We start from the raw sequence: 20,680 nt of genomic DNA, 5'->3' as shown, positions 1-20,680 counted from the left end.
CCGGCCGCCCGGCAGCGGGGCGACCGGGGTATATTCATGTAAATTTCAAACACGAAAATATATTTTTGTAAAAAACGAAAATAAAAAATAAAAAATAAAAAAAAAACCGCGTGCATGCCTCCTGGAGCGCCCAAAGCCCACTGCGGCCTAGGTAGGAAATCTGGCCCAGCAGTCAGAGTGCATGCATGGAATATGATTTGCCTGTTGCTGCTGAATGCCATGTGCAGTGCAGCCAGCAGCATACTTGCCATTTACTGTAGGATCCAAGCCTAGCAAGAAAGACAAATTCCACTCCCTAACCAGTTTGGATCTAGTAGTGGACTGGAAGAAGAAGAAGCAGCAGCAGTAAATCTGAATCTGATATGCAATGGCCGACCTCACCTTTCAGCCCAGCCCAGCCGGATCCATATTTTTGTTCAGGGATGGGACGGGGTGGAATCAGATCGGAGTCTGTTTAGTTCATTTTGCAAAAAAATTTCAAAAGAATCTTGGTCATTTGAAGTACTAAATAAAGTCTATTTGCAAAACTTTTTGCATAGATGTGTCGTAAATCGCCAAACGAATCTAATGATGCTAATTAATCCATGTTTAATCAATATTTAGCGGATGGTTACTGTAGCATTACTGTTGCAAATCATGGATTAAGTAGGCTCATTAGATTCGTTTCGCGATTTACAGCCCAACCATACAAAAAGTTTTATAAATAGACTTTATTTAGTACTTCAAATTAGCAAGATTCCTTTTCACTTTAATGCATTTACGGGTTTTTTGCGTTTACATGTAAAGAACTAAACAGCGCCTATATGAGATGAGATCGCGCGCAGGTTGCAGTCATGGCCTGCCCTGCCCCCGGTGAATGGAATGGCCATCAGCTGCAGCTCCAAGTGGGTTATTTTAAGGGTCAGAGCAACCAGCCAGCTTAGCTTCCGGAGGGAGGGGAGTGGTTCCCACGCAGACGCAGACGAGGGGGATCAGTCAGAGCACACAAGATGAGGAGCTCGGTGTCGGAGCGCAGCCTCATCATCGAGAGCGACGACGACGACCACCCCCAATCCCAGCAACCATCCGCCGCCGCCGGCTCCGACTCCGGCTCCGACTCGTCCTCCCCCTGCGCCACCCCGCGCGTCCCGCCCACCGCCTCCTCCTACACCCAGCAATGGCCGCAGAGCTACAGGTCCGCAATAATCTTTCCTTGCTTCTAAAATCTCTATTATGCTTTCTTGGTATATACTGTACTATGACGCCACTTGAATCACGCATTCCATCTCCTTTTGACTGACGTGACAGGCAATCCATCGACATCCTTAGTAGCGTGCAGTGCAATCTCCAAATCTCAGCTTCTTAGGGACCCCAACTCTAAGCAGGCTCTCCAACTCCTTCATCACCAACTCTTTCCGGGGTAAAACCCCTGAAATCATCTCTAATCTTGTCAAGCCACTCCTGCGCCCCACCGCAAGTGATGATCGCCTGCAGCAGCAGCAGCAGGAAGAAACGCAAAAGAGTTCCCTGTACCTTCTGCCCTCGAGGAAACCGTCCTTGCAACAAATCCCTGAGGATCAAAAGCCACTGCTGGTTGCTCATGAGGTGTCTCCTTATCAAAAGTGCTCTTACACCCAGGCAGTGGTCAACGGTGAGCACCTATATTTATTTATCATTTCCTTGCATTGTTTTCTGAACCCAGCATCAGAATTATTCTTGTCATGTGCCATCGTTCCGTACTGGATTTACTGAACCTCTACTCACAGTTCCCACAGACCAAACGAATGCACTGATGCTGCATCCAAACGTTTGTACTTTCCTGATAGCTAGCTTCTGATGTGCCCGTAGCTTACACATGCACAAGTTCAAGGCCCTGCAATTATTATCTTCTTTTTATTATCCGAAAGCTCTAATTTTTTCAGATAGTTGAGGCTTCACATTCTGTACCATTTCGTTTCATATTAAGTACTGAAGCATGATGGGATCACCTAAACAATTGTTTACTTCAGCATATGTTTGCATCAGCTCTACTTAGCCATGTGGTTCGCGGTCTTAAGTGCAAAGCATAAAGACTTGTCAATTGTTTCCCCCTTAAAAAATGAGTTGTCGATTAACTTTTATTTGAAATGTCTAGACTAAAAGTTTGGTCGGTCTTTTATCAATAATGCCATTTTGTACTTTATGTCCAATAGTTTGTTTGGGCTATTTCTTTCTGGTGATGGTTCATGTTGGGTTTCACCTCCACCCTACCCCAATACGCTTGGGACTCAAAGGCCTTCTTGTTGTTTGAATTTTTGGTAATAAATGCATATTTATCCTGAATGCTGCAATAGATATGTCCTACATCTCTGAATGAGAAATTCCTCTTGTTCTTTTCATGGAGTTCGTACCATGCTTTTATGCAGGAATAAATGTTCTTTGTGGAGTGGGAATCCTATCAACGCCTTATGCCATCAAGCAAGGTGGCTGGGTAGGACTGGTGATACTCTGTTTATTTGCTCTTCTAGCATGGTATACTGGTGTGCTCCTGCGCCGTTGCCTGGACAGCAAGGAGGGCCTAGAGACATACCCAGATATTGGCCATGCCGCCTTTGGCACCACCGGCCGTATACTTATCTCGGTATAACATCATTCAGATTATAAATAATGGCCGTGATTCAATTTCTGCGCATTTTCAATATGCTGTGCAGTTGGGGAATGTTTTTTTGTGTGCTAATTTACCTTTTTCCTTGTTTGTTGCTTCGCTGTTGCAGATAATCCTGTATGTGGAACTATATGTAAGTGCTTATTGCCAACCATCTATCTCAATCAGAACTAGCCAATGCAAGTATGAACACTAAAGGCTACCACAGCACAAGGAAAAATAAATAAGAACTCCCTTCAGAAGAAACCAAAAAGATCAGCCTGGTTCAACATGAGGATTAGGTTATATTCATGCTAGTTTACATGCTGTGATAATTCAAGTTCAAATGCTAGGGTTAGACAAGAACCAAAACAATGCCAAATTCTTATACACTTTTTTAGAGTTCCAGGGACAGACCTCTTAGACACTTATAAGACCATGCAATGTAATACTGACATAATAAGTTGGGACCAGCCTCTGAAGGGCACAACGGTGTTCACAGTTCGCACACCTGAAACTTTTTATTATTTCAGTAAAATAGAATACACAGAATATGTATAGGGTTTTATGGAGGTTGCAAGTAAAACATAGTGTTTTTTTGCTTTCTAAAGACTAACAATCCAAATCTTTTGTGCAGGCCTGTTGCATCGAGTATCTGATATTGGAGAGCGACAATTTATCAAAATTATTCCCCAATGCACACCTGACCATTGGGAACTTGACACTGAACTCCCATGTATTTTTCGCAATCTTGACTACCATCATAGTCATGTCGACCACTTGGCTCCGTGACCTTAGCTGCCTGAGCTACCTTTCAGGTATCCATTTGCGTGTTGCTTTGCCTTTTGTTTGGCTATTGCATGCCACACAGTCAGTGTGTATGCTCTGCATTTATTTCAGTATGCACTCTACATTCTCTATGTACCACATGTTGCTCCTCATAACATTGATGTGTCTGTAGCTGGAGGTGTCATTGCATCAATCCTTGGAGTCATCTGCCTGTTCTGGGTAGGTGCTGTTGACAATGTTGGCTTTGAGAACAAAGGAACTGCGCTGAACCTCCCTGGAATCCCTATTGCAATTGGATTGTATGGTTATTGCTACTCAGGGCATGGGGTGTTTCCGAATATCTATTCTTCTCTGAAGAATCGCAACCAATTCCCTTCAATCCTTTTCACTTGGTAATTAGCTTATCGATATCCCATATCTTTATTTGAAATGTAGCACTCATATTTGGTTTATTTTCTTGTCAGCATTGGGCTTTCTACCATTTTGTTTGCTGGTGCTGCAGTGATGGGATACAAAATGTTTGGTGAAGCCACAAAGTCCCCAGTTCACACTCAACTTACCAGAGAATTTAGTGGTTTCAAAGGTTGCTGTTTGGACCACGGTATTATTGCTGCCTAAACCATTTAAATTCCCTTTCTAAAAAGTCAAAAGTCCTTAAACCTTTGGTATGCTTAGTGTATGGGATATTAGGTCCTTATCTGATATTCGGATTTGAGCCGTTTTATTGAAACGTTTGATACCATCTTGCTGAACCCTGACAATAATACCACCTCTCGATTCTTATTGCAGGTGGCAAATCCAATAACCAAATATCCTTGGTGTGTCAATTATTTTATTGAAAGTTGTGTAGTCGCAAAAAGGAGCAGAGGAAGTGTGTTTCTGTAACTATTTGCTCAGTATATTTCAGAGCATTCTTTTAGGCATATATATTTAGCTAGCTCAAAACAAGGATTCTCCAAAATACATGTTTTTTTATGATATGAATATGATACATGATTTATTATGTTCTCAAACTACAGCTGTCCTTAACGAATAACCACATATGCATTAACCATAATCCCCCTGGCTATGAGTTTGGAGGAGTTGCTGCCACCAAATCAACAGAAGTACTCAAACATAATCATGGTTAGATCATCCCTGGTGGTGTCAACCCTCCTCATTGCTCTATCTGTACCCTTCTTTGGTAAGTTCATGGACATATTTGGTAGAACCATAAGGCTCAATCTGTACCCTTCTTTGGTAAGTAACCTCTGTTTTTTGAGCTTTGACAGGACTCGTGATGGCCTTGGTTGGTTCTTTGCTCACGATGCTTGTGGTAAGGGATCTGTATATATATGTTAACTCAAGAGATGTTTGAATGATTCCTTGCTCATCAATCAGTGAGGCTAAAATTCTTTTTCATTGTATAGACCTATATCCTACCCTGCGCTTGCTTTTTGGCAATCCTTAAGAGAAAGGCGACTTGGCACCAGGTACGAGCATATGCAAATATTACTTACCATTTCATGATGATATGAGCAGAATTGTCAGTATCCTTAGTGAAGTAGCATAAAAATCAAGTAGAGGATATGAATATGATTTGCCTTGCTTTGAAACAGGGTAGAATAAGACATTGTAATCCAAGTCCCTCCTTAAGTATCTTACTATTACTAATTGGAGGCTCCTTTTGAAGCCTACAAGTGAAGCCACCTAGGATCCTAGGTGGGTAGTCTAAAAAAATAGAGAAATTCTACAAATTCTCACAAAAATCAGAAACATCCGGCCATCAATTCGGCAACTCTAATCATAATAGCCATTGGATCTGTTATTTTTTTTAATAAATTACTCACCTTTGCCATTATAAAAATAAACTAAAGTAACCCCTAAACATATATCAAAATTACCCACATCTGCCATTATAAAAAATAATCTAAAATAACCCTCTAAACATATATCAAAATTACCCACCTCTGCTATTATAAAAAATAATCTAAAGTGATCCCCCTAATCTTCATATAAATTACCCACTTATGCCATTATAAAATAATATCATATAACCCCTTAAATTACCCACTTATGAAATATAATAAAAGTTAAAATAAACCCAAAATCTGAATCAAAATTATATTATTATAATAAAATCTTAACGTGCATCAATATAAAATTCTAAATTACTATTTCTATCATTATTAATATATTATTTATGCTATTATTTATATAAAATATTAACCATAATGTGTGTCACCATATATTCATGTATAAGAGAAGAGATAAGAATACCAATTTTCATGCTGTTCACATAGCTCGAACAAAGTGTTCAATTGAATATATATCAAACACATATGGATGTGTGATGCAACGTGAGAAAAAAAATGTTAGTAACTAAATCTATCACATTTATTATAATTACATAATAATAAATATGTATCTTTACAGTACTAAATTAGTATATTTAATTGGTTAAAAAGAGCGTGAAATAGATAATTATTAGATATCTCTAACTAGCCCGTGCGGAAGCACAGGTTGATAGACTAGTGTATAATAATCAGATCTATTTTGGTTCACAGGTAGCAGCTTGCTCATTCATCATCGTGGTCGGGGTTTCCTGCGCGTGTGTGGGGACATACTCGTCCCTGTCCAGGATAATCCAGAACTACACCTGACTGTACATGATGCAGTTGTTCCTGTCATCCTCCATATGCAGCTCATGCACGCGCGACATATACGAGCCAAGCACATACAAGACAAAATTTTGCCCAGCAATTTATAGTAAAGCTGATGCATAATAAATTTGTAACATGTCAATGCTTGCATCTTGGTGGACCAACAAATATATACCAAGGCTTTTAGGTTGTATGATGCATAAATAACGATAGTGTTTATGAATTGATACGCAAAAGATCAAGTTGATTCAGTGTTTTTCATTTTTAGTCATCGACATGTGGACCTTGGTCCATCCTGTATGCGAGTCAGATTAGCTCTCTGTCGACGACTCGATCACTTAGACGCCTAGAAATTAATGCACGGGCATCTATATATATTTGTTAGTTATACAATCTTTGTCCATAGTAACGCACGAATATATTTGCATATATATATATATATATATATATATATATATATATATATATATATATATATCTCTTGGTAGTAGGGGCTGTTTAAACCTTTGCCATGAGCATGAAAATTGAGGGTTTTGAAAGGTGACGAGGTGCCTTACAACGATGAAGGAGGAGGCTGCCAAAGGAGAGCGGAGGTGGCGGCCGAAAAGGAGAGCGATCGGGGAGGCGGCAAGAGGCGTGCGGGAGCGGCCGAGCGGGGATCCGGCCAGCGGTTTTCCATGGACAAAAAAACTACCGGTGAAAGAAACAACTCAGTAGTTGGAAAGACAAAAATTTCTCATTAGGTGGAAGACTGATCTTAATTGATTCAGTTCTTAGTAGTCTGCCTATGTATATGATGTCTTTTTCGCAATTCCGAAAGGCATCCTCAAAAAACTTGATTACTTCAGATTTCGTTTCTTTCGGCAAAGCAATGAACATAAAAAGAGGTACCGTTTGGCCAAATGGGATATCCTGTGTCAGCCTAAAGAACAAGGAGGCTAGGAATTCATAATCTGGAGACAAAAAAATACAGCCTTGCTTAGAAATGGTTGTGCCGTTAGCTAACCACAGATGGGATCTAGCGACAAATCCTAAGGAACAAATACTTGGGAACAAAACCACTTGTGCAAGTACAATGGAAAAAGTGGTGACTCCCATATGAAGGTCAAACGGGAATTTCTACAGTTTGGGACATTTATCATTAACGATGGTTCATAAATTAGATATTAGGAGGACAAGTGGTTAGGCAACAGGACACCGCGAGAGCAATATCCTGGGTTATACAATATCGCCCGTTGAAAGCAGGATATAGTGGCAAATGGTTTATCTACTAACCCACCAAATATCTCCTGGCAAAGAAATATAATTGATAATAATTTATTGATGTGGAGTAATCTACTTCCACGCATCACTAATGCCACTAAAGACCGGTGAGGTAGCCGCATAAGGAGAAGGGATCCACATAAGGAGTTTCGTGCACATAATTAACATGCCACTGCAATTTTGCTGATTTAGCAGTATCTTTATGAGGAGAGATGATTGAGAGTTTTATGGAATAAGAGAGGAGTTTTATCCAATCATCCCCATGAAATCCAGCCGGTATACTTACTAAGTTTATAGTCTTAGTCACAGTGCAATAAAACTATGCATTGAGACTGGCATAATCTAGAGAAAATTCTAGGAGGAAAATTAAAAGGACCGTAGAATCCGGCAGCGCAAACCACTCGTATATTATCCCATAGAAAATCACTAATGAGTTATTAGTTTTTTTCAAAACTCTAGTCGAATTCGACACGAAATCTTCAAAATAGTTGAATAGCTCCATAGAGCTAGAAGCCCATAACCAAGATGGTCATGCTTCAGGAGGTGCGAAAAGTCCAGCCAGCAGCCATACTACTACTGGGCTACTGGCACATGAACACCACAGACACACACACATTTTGGGTGGTGCATCGTTGTCCCATACCTCCATGACCAGGTTTGGGTTTCACAGGCTGTGTTTAGATCAAGGATTACATCAGACATTGTGGTATATTGTAGTATTTTTCGTTTATTTGTGGTAATTGTTGTCCTATCATGACCTAACTAGTCTCAAAAGATTCGTTTCGTCGTGTACATCAAAACTATACAATTAGTTTTTTTATTTATCTATATTTAATACTCCATACATGAGGCAAAAGATTTAATGTGATAGATGAATAGTAAAATTTGGAGACAGAAATTTTGGAACTAAAGTTTGGCCAGTTGCTTTGGCTGCTGCTGGACGTCACGTCGGCCGACCCGGAGGAAATGAAAAGCCTCTGCACGCGTTGCCCCTATACGTCAATCAGGAATTGCCGGCAATGGGGGGTCATCCTACTGTTCCTGTCCTCACAGAATCTTGGGCCGTGTATGGTTACTACAGCAGATTTTACGTGCACGTTTTACGAGAAGAAAATCTTGTATGCATGGAGTATTAAACGAAGTTTACTTGCAAAAACTTTTCAGGGACGGGTGTAACTTTTCGCGACGAATCTAATGACGGTAATTAATTGATGATTTGCTACAGTGATGCTACCGTAATTATTCTCTAATCATGCGGTCAAAAATCTCATTAGATTCGTCTCGCGATTTACACGAGGGGTTGTGGAGGTTGTTTTGTAATTAAAGTTTATTTAATACTCTAAATTAGTTGGTCAAAGATGTAAAAAGTTTCCATGAAATTTTTTACTCCCCCAACCAAACACAGCCTTGGATGTGCCATCAATCTTTGACGATCGACCACAGGACCGGCCGGCCATCAGATGTCAGTGCAATGTTTGACTGGATCATCAGTTCCATTTGGGAATCGGGATGAGCATTCGTTTTCAGTTTTCACGCATCGGTCGAGCTCGAGCAGAGGTGCTGCAGTTTGTTATCCAGGGAAAAGATTAGATTTCCACGGCTCACCTTTGACAAACGAGAGTCGAGGATACCGAGGATGAACGAAACATGATCCATCCGGTCTACAGTATCACATGAATGAATGCATGATCTTGTCTACAGTGCCGTCATCTGTTCGATCCCGGCCCGGACTCCCTCGCACTCTGCCTGCCTGTGTCTGTATACTGTGTGTGTGAGAGAGGGAGACAGTCCAGTCAATGCAGGTCCAACAACGCCATGATAGCAGTGCTGCTCGATCAGTGTGTAACAATTCATGCATCTCTGACGAATGAATGCCATAAACGTCGTAAACGCAGAAAAAAAAAAACATCACATCGAATATTTCGATACATGTATGAGATACTAAATGAAATCTATTTACAAAATTTTTTATATGGATGGGCTGTAAATCCCGAGACGAATCTAATGAGGCTACTTAATCCATGATTTGCAACAGTGATGCTACAGTAACCATCTGTGCAAAAAGTTTTGTAAATATGATTCATTTAGTACTTCAAATTAGTAAGATTTCATCACAAATTTTTTTTTGCAAAACATCTAAACACGGCCTATATATATGCACGAAACCACCAGAGCAAGACTGCAGTACAAATAGCTAGCTACCACGCACACGCACCACAATTTCATTCGTTTCACATCACTCACAACACCACCAAGCTAGCTAGCAGCCATGGAGAGGGAGAGCAATAAGCAGCAGCAGCAAGCAGCCATGGAGCTACACCAGCTGCGGCTTCATGGCCAGCAGCAGCAGCAGCTTCACTTGGCCGCCGAGATCCTACCCCTGCAGCTTCTGCAAGAGGGAGTTCAGGTCGGCGCAGGCCCTCGGGGGCCACATGAATGTCCACAGGAGGGACAGGGCCAGGCTCAGGCACGGCTCCCCTCCTCCGGCCGCTTGCCGCCCTAGCAGGGCACCGACGCCGGCGGCGGCGGTGATTCCCAACCTCAACTATCCGCCACCGCCGCCGCAGTACGACCATCGCCATGGCCCCGCCGCCAGCACATCAATAGCGGCGGAGGTGAGCTTGGAGCTAGGTGTTGGAGTGGTGCGCAGCTGCAGCACTGCTGCGACTCCAATAACTCCAGGCGGCGGTCCGGAAGAGGACGACGGCGGTCTGGACCTTGAGCTTAGGCTCGGCGTCTCTTAGTCTTAGCTTGCTTCGACAAATTTATGCGATCAGGATGGATATGATGCATTGGATCATGTAAACCTGCATGCATGCTATTTTAATTAGTTTTCTTGTACCGTATTTATTAGTTCTCTAGTAATGTAACCTGCTAGATGGCTTGCTAGGGTTAGTTAGCCCACGCAGCGCAAGGAGCATGTAGGCATCTCTCTTTGTTCATGTACAAAACTTTGGCTAGCTATTTAATTTGTGGCTTATTGCTATATTATGTTATATTATTGTTATGTCAATTTTGAAGTGGTCTAAAGGTACCGTCATTGACCTGATCCTATCTACAATCACTAGCAGTTACTTAGACGCTCTCCACAATATGTGCAGAGAGTGATGCTTAAATACTCTCTTTCCATTTTAAACACCGCTCTACGCACCGGAGGAGCATGCAAGTTGAGGCTCCGGTGCCCTGTTAATAAAAAATTTATTTTTTAGCATGTCAATAAAAAATACCTTGCGCAGCCCTATGAGAGCATATAAACTTCTTTAGAACGTCAATAAAAAAATACCTTGTGCAGCTCAACCAGACACAAGGGCGGCGGTCGGGCATCGTGGCAAGCAGGGTGGCGAGGATGCAGGCGCAGGCGGGCGAATGAGGAGCCTATCACCGTGGGCGGGTCAAGCACAATAGATGAAGAAGGAGAGGGTTAATTGAAGAAGATCTGACAAGTGGGTCCGTGCCCGCAATTCCTCTTCAAGGACACATTTAGATCCTCTTCTACTATACTAGATAAAATATTTTTGTAAAAAATTTATTGAAAGAGGGAGAGAGATGAGAATAAGATGTGGGCCAGGAGCGAGAGAGGGAGGGAGGGAGGGAAGGGAATAGACTAATCTTATCTTATTCTGTTTCGCAAAATATTCGGCATCCGTACGGCAGGCGAGCTGAGCGGAGAGAACTGTGAGTGTTGATCGCTCCGGACTTGTAGCCTGGCTCCGAGGCCCACCTGCTAAGCTATCTTTCCAACCACGGCAAGGCAAAAAAGGAACAATATTGCAAGCAAGGATTAGGCTAATTTTACTGGATGATTTTTGTTGTTGTTTTTAAGAGTGTCACATCAAAGAAACACAAATGAAATTATAGAAGAAACTCATTCGGCAATGTATTGATTCATATTTATTATTTCATATACTCTCATTGTCTCATCACATTTAATTCTAAAATTCATCAAAAGTTGGCAACCGTATGTACATAGTTTCATCTAGATGAAATCTATTTCATGTCTCTCCTTATTAATCCAGCATTACATCATTTAAAATGATCATATCATTCTATTTTTTTATGTGCATGAAACTCATATAAAACCTCCACTGGAAATAGCCTTAGTTTCAGCAACAGAATTCCCATGCCTGCGACGTCTTTGTATTTGCATGTTTGTGATGCCATTTCTCATCCGTCCATAGAATTTTTGAGTGAAGGAAAAGGCTCGATGAAATTTTGACCATCGGGTCAAATTTACGGATCCGTCCGGAGGCGGACCCGGCCAGACTGGGGCAGCTGGAGTGGGCGGGCCGGAGGGGTCCGGCCGGATGGAGGCCGGCCGGAGGGGGAGTGGGCCGGAGGGGGGAGCGGGCCGGAGGGGGGCGGCCGGCGGCAGGGCCGGCCGGAGGGCGCGGCCAGCGGCGGCAGGGGGGGTGGCGCGTGGCTCTCCTTATCCGATCCGATCAGGGGGAAGGGGGAGGCTGTTTTTTTACTTGGGAATATGAGTAAAGAGGTACCTAGGGGCAATGGGGTCATTTTCATTGTTGAGTCCCACCTGTCAGCGCTTTGCTCCCATTATCTTCTAATGGCACATGGACGAAGGGTATAAGGGTAAAGATAAGTTGGCGGTAAAACATACATGTGCGACTAAAAGAAATAGGGATATGACGAGGTCAAGAGCACTTAACATAAAGGTATACAGGTTAAAGTCTCAAAAAAAAGAAGAGGATGAGATAGATCGAGAGATGAGAGAGAGATAAGTAGTGGGGAGGCGTGCGCGGAGAAAGAAAAAAAATGTATCCCATTTTGAGTCCCGTGTATGCCTCAGACCGGGACTAAGGCCTTGTTTAGTTGGTGAAAAGTGGTTGGTTTTGGTACTGTAGCACATTTTATTGTTACTTGACAGATAATGTCTAATTATGAACTAATTATACTTAAAAGATTTATCTCGTGCTAATTAGTTAGACTGTGTAATTAGTTATTTTTTGAACTACATTTAATGCTCCATGCATGTGTCTGAACATTCGATGTGACGGGTACTGTAAATTTTTTTTTGAAAACTAAACAGGGCCTAATACTCCCATTTCAATCCCGGTGCATGGCTAGAACCTGGACTAAAAGTTCCGCATTTTATTGATCCCGGATGGGACCTCCAGCCGGGACCAATGAGTATCCTTTAGTCCCGGTTAGAATCACCAACCGAGACTAAAGTTCCTTCCCAATCTCTTTCTGTCCTCTAACTGTTGGACCCGGGACTAAATCTTTCATTGGTCCCGGGTCCAATAGTGGCCGGGACAAATGAGCAGGACCAAAGACATGTTATGTAGTAGTGACTCGCCATGGTTCTAACCGCGGTTGGGGTTTCATGCAGCTCAACGACGAGCGGGCAGATGTGAGCAAGCTGCTTGCGAATAATTTCATAGCAAGCTTTTTGCACGAGTCTAAAGAGGTTCATGTCCTGCACGCACGACGAGGACAAAGTAGGCGACTCGACGAGTTCCGTATGTACTTCCTTGTCATTACCGAGCAACATGTTGTCGCCCACGTAGATCTCAACTCTCGAGTTGCTCCATAGCTATGGGGCTAAGTGGCAGGTCATCAACTGATGGTCCCTCTAGTAAGGTTTAGCCAAAGGCTGTGGTGTTTGATATATATTGAGCCCCTTGGGTATATCATGTGTTGGGGATAAGGATAACGGGTACCCCAAACATAGTCCATTAGAATAATCAGGCCGAATAATAATAATAATAATAATAATAATAAAGGCAATATAAAGCAACCAGAGCCCAGCATAACGTTCGACGGGCCAGAAGACCCAGCATGGAGGGAACGGCCCACTCCCCTCGGGAGGGTGCCGTCTCGCCCGATGCCCGACCCCCAAAGGAGGGGGCCCATCATGGCTGATCTCTGCGGGAGGGTTCCGCCTTACCCGACCCTCACGCAAGGGGTTCCACCTCGCCCGATCCTCACGCAAGGAGTTCCGCCTCGCCCGACCTCCGCAGAAGGGCCTGCATGACCCATGGTCGTGGGTCTCTAGGAAACCGGAAGTCCCTCGGTCAAAAGCTGGTAGCCGGTGTGGCCCTGGGAAGTCAGGGACGTGACCGTCCTCCACTCTTGTACGGAAACAGAGTGGGCGGCGGGTCAGCCCGCGCCGTCTGGGCGGAGACACGGTCTTGCCGCTCCGACTGACGCCATCAACAGTGACAAAGGGACGTGCGCCACGTCAGGTTGGGATGGAATGCCAGCCCCGCAATGGGGGACGCGGCTACTAGGCGGGAATCCGGCTGGCAGGCGGAAATCCCGTCTCCCACGACGCTACAGTGGATACTGTGTCAGAATGTATGGACAAGACACCCCCAACAGCTCAAGTCAAGATAAGTCAACAGAACCCACCATTGAGTTAGCAAGCGAGGGTCGGGAGTCACCCGAACCCACGTGTCGGGTACCACGATTAGGGACACCCTAATCGGGGTACTAAGATCTTCTTAAAACGCAAACACATGCTAAGGCAACTGGGCCCACGGAGGCCCACGATCTGCTTCCCATTCGGAAGAAAGGAAAGGACTCAAAGAAGCCCAGCGTGCGGCCCATTCACATCCCCCTCGAACCCGCGGAACGATCTCCGCCTCGCTCGTGGGTCCCTCTCGGGCCCGCTGGACAGTCTCATCCTCGCTCGAGGGTAGCGGATCTACCCTCGAGCGGGTAAGCAATCTCCGCCTCGCTCGAGGATAGCGGATCTACCCTCGAGCGGGTAAGCCATCTCCGCCTCGCTCGAGGCCACCCCTCGGCACAAGGGACAAACGGCCCTGCCGCCCAACCACTCGCCGTACGAAGGCATTAAAAGCCAGCTACTCCGCCACGGCGCCCAGGACAGGCGGCGTCAAGCCGCCACTCCAACAGTTGATGTGATCGGGGTCCCATCCGCCGACTTCGGTCACCGCTCCGCCATCCCGGAGGCTGTAGCAGCACTGTGGGACATGCGACGCGGGACAAGACAGGCTCGGCACTGCTCCCGTTACTGTTCTGCCGACACCGACCATCCGGACTCGCCTCCCACTGGGGAAGGGGTCCGGCGACATCACGTGTCCTTCCGAGAGGGGCGCTCAGCACGCACGGACGGAGCCCCGGCCCTCCCCCCTAGAGGAGCCCGGGACCTCCACGCGTCCCCCGGACCTCCTAGTGTGCACGCCCGCACTCCGACCAGGGGGTCCGGGGCCGCCGCGCACCCCGCTGTCGCTGGCACATGCAGGACCCTAGTCCGCAGGGCCCACCGAACGCCACTACGCCGTATATAGAAGACCATACATCAGCAACAACCACGCCGCCTGCACGTACACTGCAGGACGACCGGCGCGATCTTCGCACGACCAAGGACGATATCCAGGACGACTGCGACGCACGCCGCCTTCCCACAGTGTACTTTCTACAGTGTCCGACCACTGTACCCCCGCGATTCAGGGGAAAACAACGACTTCCATGCCCCACTCATGTGCACCGCCCCTCCTTGTAACTATAAAAGGAGGAGGCGGGCTTCCTTTAGCAGGACTCTCTGGTTTTTCTCTGGTACTAGCACTCTCTCTCTCTCTGAGGACGCTCAGACGCTCCCAGACGTGATCCATCATCGCTTGCGCTCCGGCATCCCTATTCGCCATGTTCAACCCCTCTTCTAGCAGAGACCTGGGAGCCTTCCTCCCTCTCTCGCCTCGCTTGTATCCCCTACTACAAGCACTCCGGGTGCAAGATAATACAGTGCCCTCGCACACCCCCTTTGCTGGACGTACGGCCCCGCGGCCGGAACCAAGATAAACCGTGCGTTACTGTGTTGCCTCTTGCATCATCATCTGGGACGAGGAATCACGCAGCATTTACTAGTTGGGATCCGGCCCCCTCGGGTCGGGACACCGACACCACACATCTTTCTTCTCTCTGTGTGTGTGTAAATCCTCACCCCTTGGGCTATAAAACGGGGGAGGCGTACCCCTTGCAGGAAATCCGAACATTCACACTCCCATCCGCACTCTCTCTCTCTCTCTCTCTCTCTCTCACACACACACACACACACACACAACCAAAGATTTTGGACCCTCGCTCTCTCTCTCGCCCGTTTGTACCCCCTACTGCAAACAATTGAGTACAAAAGCACGAGAGCTCGAACTGGACGTAGGGACATTCTGCCCGAACCAGTATAAAATTCCGTGTCTTTACTTGTATTACCATCCGTTTCTGTAACGCGCACACAAATTTACTAGCCGGTGACCCGGAACACCGGCATCATGTCTTGTTTTATCCCATGTACATGATGACCGCACATAACTCGTAAGAAACTCTGGCTTGGATGGGATTTTGCCCAAATTGATGGACTGGGGATGATGGACGTGATCTGAGTCGTGAACTGAGGTCTGGTCCGGCCGACTCACACATACGGGATGAATTAAGTCTCACTTGTCAATGATACAAGACGGCCAAACTAAAAATCTAGACATACTGAATCAAAAATTTAGGTGGAAACCTTACTCGCTTTAGAAATAGATATAGATATAGCTACTAGTATTCATTCATCCAATTCCTTGTGTTAGCATTGATTTGTGAAGGCTTTATTCAAAACCCTCTTGAATTTAGGCAACACATCCATGACAATGTCGTCGTGGTATCATTTCATTGGTGTACCAGAAGTACCACCACGTATGTACAATCCCCATTCCTATATATCAGCCTGAGGGCATGCAGCACTAGCTAGCTAGCTCGGGCTCTGCAACTTCAGCTAGGTCTCACCCAAATTTTCTATGGATTCATGCGTCCCAAATGAATCCTAATCAATTTCATATGATGCAATCTTTTGTTCCAAGTGTTACATAGAAATTTACTGATGAGATTGCAATCCTTCAAAATTTCTATGTTTTTTGCTCATCTTTAAGCCTCAAAAATTGAGAAAGTTCTAACTTTTGGCAGTGAAGTGCTGGCTTGAAAACCAACTCGGGCCACTCTGTTCTGCTGGTTGTGGCTTATGGCTGGTGATGATTTGCTGAGAGAGAAAAGTACTGATGGCGAGCTGGTGGCTGGTGCTGATTTGGTGTGAGAGAAAACACTGCTGCTGGTTGCCAATAGAATAGAGTAAAGAGGTGCTAGAGATCATCCATACATAACTAACATATGTGCTAAAACTTGTTTCATCAGAAGAAAAAAAACAACATGTTTCAAAATAGTTTGGCAAATATTCTATTTTCGCGGATATATACCAAACATGTTTTGCGGGTCCACATGGCAGGCAGGGTGATTTGATCCCGATGCTCATCCATCCATCCATCCATCCATCCAGATCCAACGGAGGAGGAGCGACCCCAACGGCTATCTCTTCGTCTTCTTCCTGGTGCAGGCCGCCTGGCCGTTCCCCCCGTTCCCCCTCCCTCCAACTCGAACAGATCGGCGGTCAAAACCCTAACCTTCCCCGGTCAAACCTCCCTCGGGTAGCCTGGGATCCCCGATTCGAGCCCCCAATACGCCTTCTCGCTACTCTAGGAACCCAATCCCATCCGGATGGGCAATGGCGTCGGCGACGGCGATGCTGCGTCGGGGAGGAGGTGCCCCAAGCACCCGTCGGAGCCGTCCTTCACCGGCTTCTGCTCCGCCTGCCTCCTCGACCGGCTCCACGCTACCAATCTAATTGGTGTGGCCTCCCCATCCCAGCCTCCTCCTTCCCTTCCCTTCCACCAGGACGACCTGGAGGAGCCGCCGCCTCCTTGCTCCACAGAGGCAGCGGGGAGGAGGATAGGGGCGGAGCGGACCACGCTCCTTCGCCTCTTCCAGCTAGAGGACCAAGGACGAGAGGAGCGGGCGGAGGACACCAACGCCGCGCCGTCCACCAGTGGCGGCGATGGCCAAGATCCGCCGCCTCACCTGCAGCGCAAGCGATCCCTTCGTCACTCCTGCAGCGAATGGATCGCCTGCTGCGACGCCTCCGCTGCCGCCAACCACTCCTCCTGCCTTCCCTCCCGCCAGTCGCTTGATGCCTCCTCCTCCACCACCTCCGCTGCTGGTGGTGTGGCGCCTGCTAATCCCTGCCCCAACGACGCCGCTGCTTCTTCTTCTGCAAGGAGCAATGGCGTCGCCATGGTCGAGAGGAGGACGGGGAGCCGCAGGTGGAACGAATTGTGGGCAATCAAGGGCCTCCTCGCCAAGCCTGCCGGGCATCTGCTCGGCAGGTCCTTCTCCGAGTCCTCCAGGTCAAGGTACGCCCTCCACCCCGGCAATGGCACTGGCAACATCGCAAGGTCGTCCTCATCGCAGTCCCAAGGTATTCGCCTCAACGGCAGCCGCTCCGTGTCTTCAGCTGGGAATGGCATGGACTCCTCTGAGATATCACTCCCCGGTGATTCTGTTGGACATGCTCATGTCCACCGTAGCCAGCCTCGCCTCAAGGACAGGCTCCGCTGGCTTCGCCGCAGCCACAGCGTTCACTATTCTTCACCTACCAGAGTTGTAGATGCCGGTCTCACTCCTTTCAGAAGCAGAAGCAGCAGCACCGGGAGCACGTCGCACAAGAACCACCACAGGTTTGCTGCCGGTTTCTTTGCTGCCCAAAGAAATCGACAATGACAAGTGCTGGAGCTGCTATATTGTAGTTGAATCAGTAACTAATATAAATTACCTCAAGATTGTAAACTAGCATGGTAAGCTGATAATATGTCCTCATTCTTTTTTGTAATGTGTATGTTGAAGGCAGAATAAATTGCAATGTTCATTCCTCGCTGTCAATCTGCCATGGCTAATGATGAAGCTATGTGATGTAGTTGAACTAATAATACCAAGTGATTCCATACTTGAGCTACTTGCAGCTCACTGTCAATGGAGTCTTGGAGCTGAGATGCGTATTGTCACTCAGATATTTTAACCAGATCTAAATGTCACTGAGCTTTTTGGTAAAGTTGCCATATATACTGGTGAAGACCATTTGAATATGTACGGATTCTAGTAATTGGGTGAGGAATTTCGGTTGTGGCACTTTCTTCTTATTCACTCTGTTCCACTGGTAAGTATTTTTCTCTCATATCAAATTAGCACCAGCCACCAGCTAGCCAGTATTACTTTTATCTCACAGCAAATCAGCAGCAGCCATCAGTCACAGCCAGCCGAACATAGTGTATTGCAACTTGCCCCCCTTTAGCTTGGCTGTTTGTTGGCTGCTGTTTCTTCTGATTTTGAGCTTGTAGGTTGCTTTTTGATTGGGGGTCTTGAAATGATGATTTTCAAGTATATGTTAAATTGTTTCGTTTTAAATTGAGACTATTACGAACATGCGTGCTCACCAGCAATCCACTGTGGTGCTTCACTTTTTTGGGTTGGATCACATTCAGAAAAGCTTGGCTTTCTTTTTATTTGATCATATGAGGGCATGACCACATCAGTTTGCAGAATGAGCTGACTCTGAACGTTCTAGCTCATTCATTTGACCAATAGTTACCTTACCCAGCTGCATGATCCGCATTCCCTGGGGGCATGACCCAGATTTTAGTCCTTGATTTGTTTGTGTTTTTCAGCGAGCTCTGAGATTTCGACATTTTGATTTAGTTAGGGTGCTCTGATAAAGGCAATAGGAAGGTGGGCACAAATATAGTGCAAGTTCATAAAAAAGAGTTTTGGTGGTTGATTTGCCAAGCCTATTTATGGTTGTATATAAAAAAAAGGCCATTTCTCTTTTGTCCATTAACACTGGACTTGGCCTTACTCCAGCAAGCATCAAATTAGTAATTACTAGTATAGCGTGCAAAGAGAAGAAAACTCTTATATTTATTAAAAGTTTCAATATTCGAAAACGATACAAGTAACAGAAAGGTAGTTCATAATGATACATATTTTTTTATTGAAAGTAACAGTGATCAAAGTTACCATGTGGAGGCCTGCACTGCAGCATCGATGTTTATTCCATTCGTGACCGGCGGAGGAAGGACTAATATCTTGGATCATGGTATTGATGCACAAGAATACTCGTATATGTGCATGATAATTTTTTTTCAAATAAAATTGTTTGCAAAAAGAAATATAATTAAATATATGCGTGGCCGGATGATGCAATAATAATTAATATATGGTGGCGATGGGGATGGTGGCTCATTATTCCTCGTTCTGCTGGTGCTGCTCTTCGTCGTGACCAATACAAGCAGCAGCTGCCTTGTTGAAGAGCTTGCGGTCGAGGTGCTGCCTGAAGGTGCGCGGCGTGAACCTGGGCGCGTGGTCCGGCGTGACGAGGTCCGGCAGCGGGCGCAGCAGCACGGCGTCCGGCGGCGGCTCGCAGAAGACGACCCAGGAGACGCGCACGGCGTCGCGGTTGACGAGGCCCCGGTGCAGCACGCTGGTGTAGCGGCCGTTGCTGAGGATCTCGAGGGCGTCGCCGACGTGCACGATGATGGTGCCCGGCTCGTCGCGCGCCGTGACCCAGCGGCCGGCGTGGCGCACCTGCAGCCCCGGCACGCCGTTGTGGAGGACGAAGGACAGCGCGCTCACGTCCGTGTGGGCCTCCACGCCGACGGCCAGCTCCGGCTGCGGGCACCGCGGGTAGTAGTTGATCTTGAGCTGCAGCCGCAGGTCGTCGCCTTCCGCGCCGGTGAGCTCCTTCTCCAGCGCGTCCCCGCGGCCGGGGCCGAGGAGCCCCGCGGAGAGGATGGCCAGCAGCGCCGAGGCCAGCTCACGGATGCGGCGGCCGAACTCGCGCGTGGCGGCGACGTAGCCCGGCGGGTGCGCGGGCCAGAGCGCGTGCTCGGCCAGGGCGTCGGGGTGCACCAGGTGGAAGAGGTAGTCCTCCCACTCGCGCTGCCCGCTGGCGTTGGCGGCGAGGCGGCTGCCGTAGCCCTGGAGGCGGCCGGCGGCGGGGTCGTTGGCGTAGGCCTCCTTGGCGTGGATGGGGAGGGCGAAGAAGGCGGCGCCGGCGGCGCGCAGGCGGTCCATGACCTCGGCGGGGATGCCGTGGCCGGCGATGTGCATGACGCCCCAGTCGGCGGCGGCGGCGCGCACGGCCTCCACTACGCGGTCCTCGTTGTCGGCGCGGAGCAGGAAGGGGGAGATGTCGACGACGGGGATCCGCGGCGCGGTACCGGTGTCGTCGCGCGCCAGGACGTCGAAGGCGTCTCCGAGGTCGGCTCGCTCGTCGGCGGGGCGGACGTACTCGGGCGGGATGGCGGAGAGGCCGCTGAGCGCCTCCACGCGCGCCGGCAGCTGCAGCGTCGACGCCATGTCCATGGATCGGTGACTGGTATTGGTATCAACTATCTATCAATGGTTTGTGTGTTGCGGAGAGAGAGAGAGAGAGAGAGAGAGAGAGAGAGATAGATTATACGTATTGTTTGATGGATCCACATTCCTTTATACAGAGAGAGACAGAGGAGGATCATCGGAGTTGCTGCAGCTAACTCATCAT

At 47.0% G+C, this 20,680-nt stretch overlaps 3 protein-coding genes and 1 pseudogene across 3 annotated transcripts; 3 read left to right on the top strand and 1 right to left on the bottom strand.

The window, feature by feature from the left end:
- Nucleotides 1-806: 806 nt before the first annotated feature.
- LOC120707552 lies at nucleotides 807-6,304 on the top strand (annotated as a pseudogene).
- A 3,325-nt stretch (nucleotides 6,305-9,629) lies between these two features.
- On the top strand, nucleotides 9,630-10,040 carry LOC120647557 (transcriptional regulator SUPERMAN-like). The gene has a single exon (XM_039924387.1). It carries the CDS (start codon nucleotides 9,630-9,632, stop codon nucleotides 10,038-10,040), a length of 411 nt encoding a protein of 136 aa, XP_039780321.1.
- A 6,603-nt stretch (nucleotides 10,041-16,643) lies between these two features.
- On the top strand, nucleotides 16,644-18,244 carry LOC120706812. Its single transcript, XM_039991809.1, has one exon. It carries the CDS (start codon nucleotides 16,807-16,809, stop codon nucleotides 17,863-17,865), a length of 1,059 nt encoding a protein of 352 aa, XP_039847743.1. The 5' UTR covers nucleotides 16,644-16,806; the 3' UTR covers nucleotides 17,866-18,244.
- A 787-nt stretch (nucleotides 18,245-19,031) lies between these two features.
- Nucleotides 19,032-20,594, bottom strand: LOC120705980 (leucoanthocyanidin dioxygenase-like). Its single transcript, XM_039990856.1, has one exon. The coding sequence runs from the start codon at nucleotides 20,500-20,502 to the stop codon at nucleotides 19,381-19,383; it is 1,122 nt and encodes a 373-aa protein (XP_039846790.1). The 5' UTR covers nucleotides 20,503-20,594; the 3' UTR covers nucleotides 19,032-19,380.
- Between the last annotated feature and the right edge of the window lie 86 nt (nucleotides 20,595-20,680).

Source organism: Panicum virgatum, chromosome 1K (genome assembly GCF_016808335.1).
Source record: "Panicum virgatum strain AP13 chromosome 1K, P.virgatum_v5, whole genome shotgun sequence".
Taxonomy (NCBI): domain Eukaryota; kingdom Viridiplantae; phylum Streptophyta; class Magnoliopsida; order Poales; family Poaceae; genus Panicum; species Panicum virgatum.
The sequence above is the reverse complement of the archived record's forward strand: the minus strand, read 5'-3'. Positions and strand labels throughout refer to the sequence as shown.

Bases quoted from the DNA above. Each gene is read 5' to 3' on its own strand.
- LOC120647557 (XM_039924387.1), top strand. From the start codon at position 9,630: ATGGCCAGCAGCAGCAGCAGCTTCACTTGGCCGCCGAGATCCTACCCC.
- LOC120706812 (XM_039991809.1), top strand. From the start codon at position 16,807: ATGGGCAATGGCGTCGGCGACGGCGATGCTGCGTCGGGGAGGAGGTGC.
- LOC120705980 (XM_039990856.1), bottom strand. From the start codon at position 20,502: ATGGACATGGCGTCGACGCTGCAGCTGCCGGCGCGCGTGGAGGCGCTC.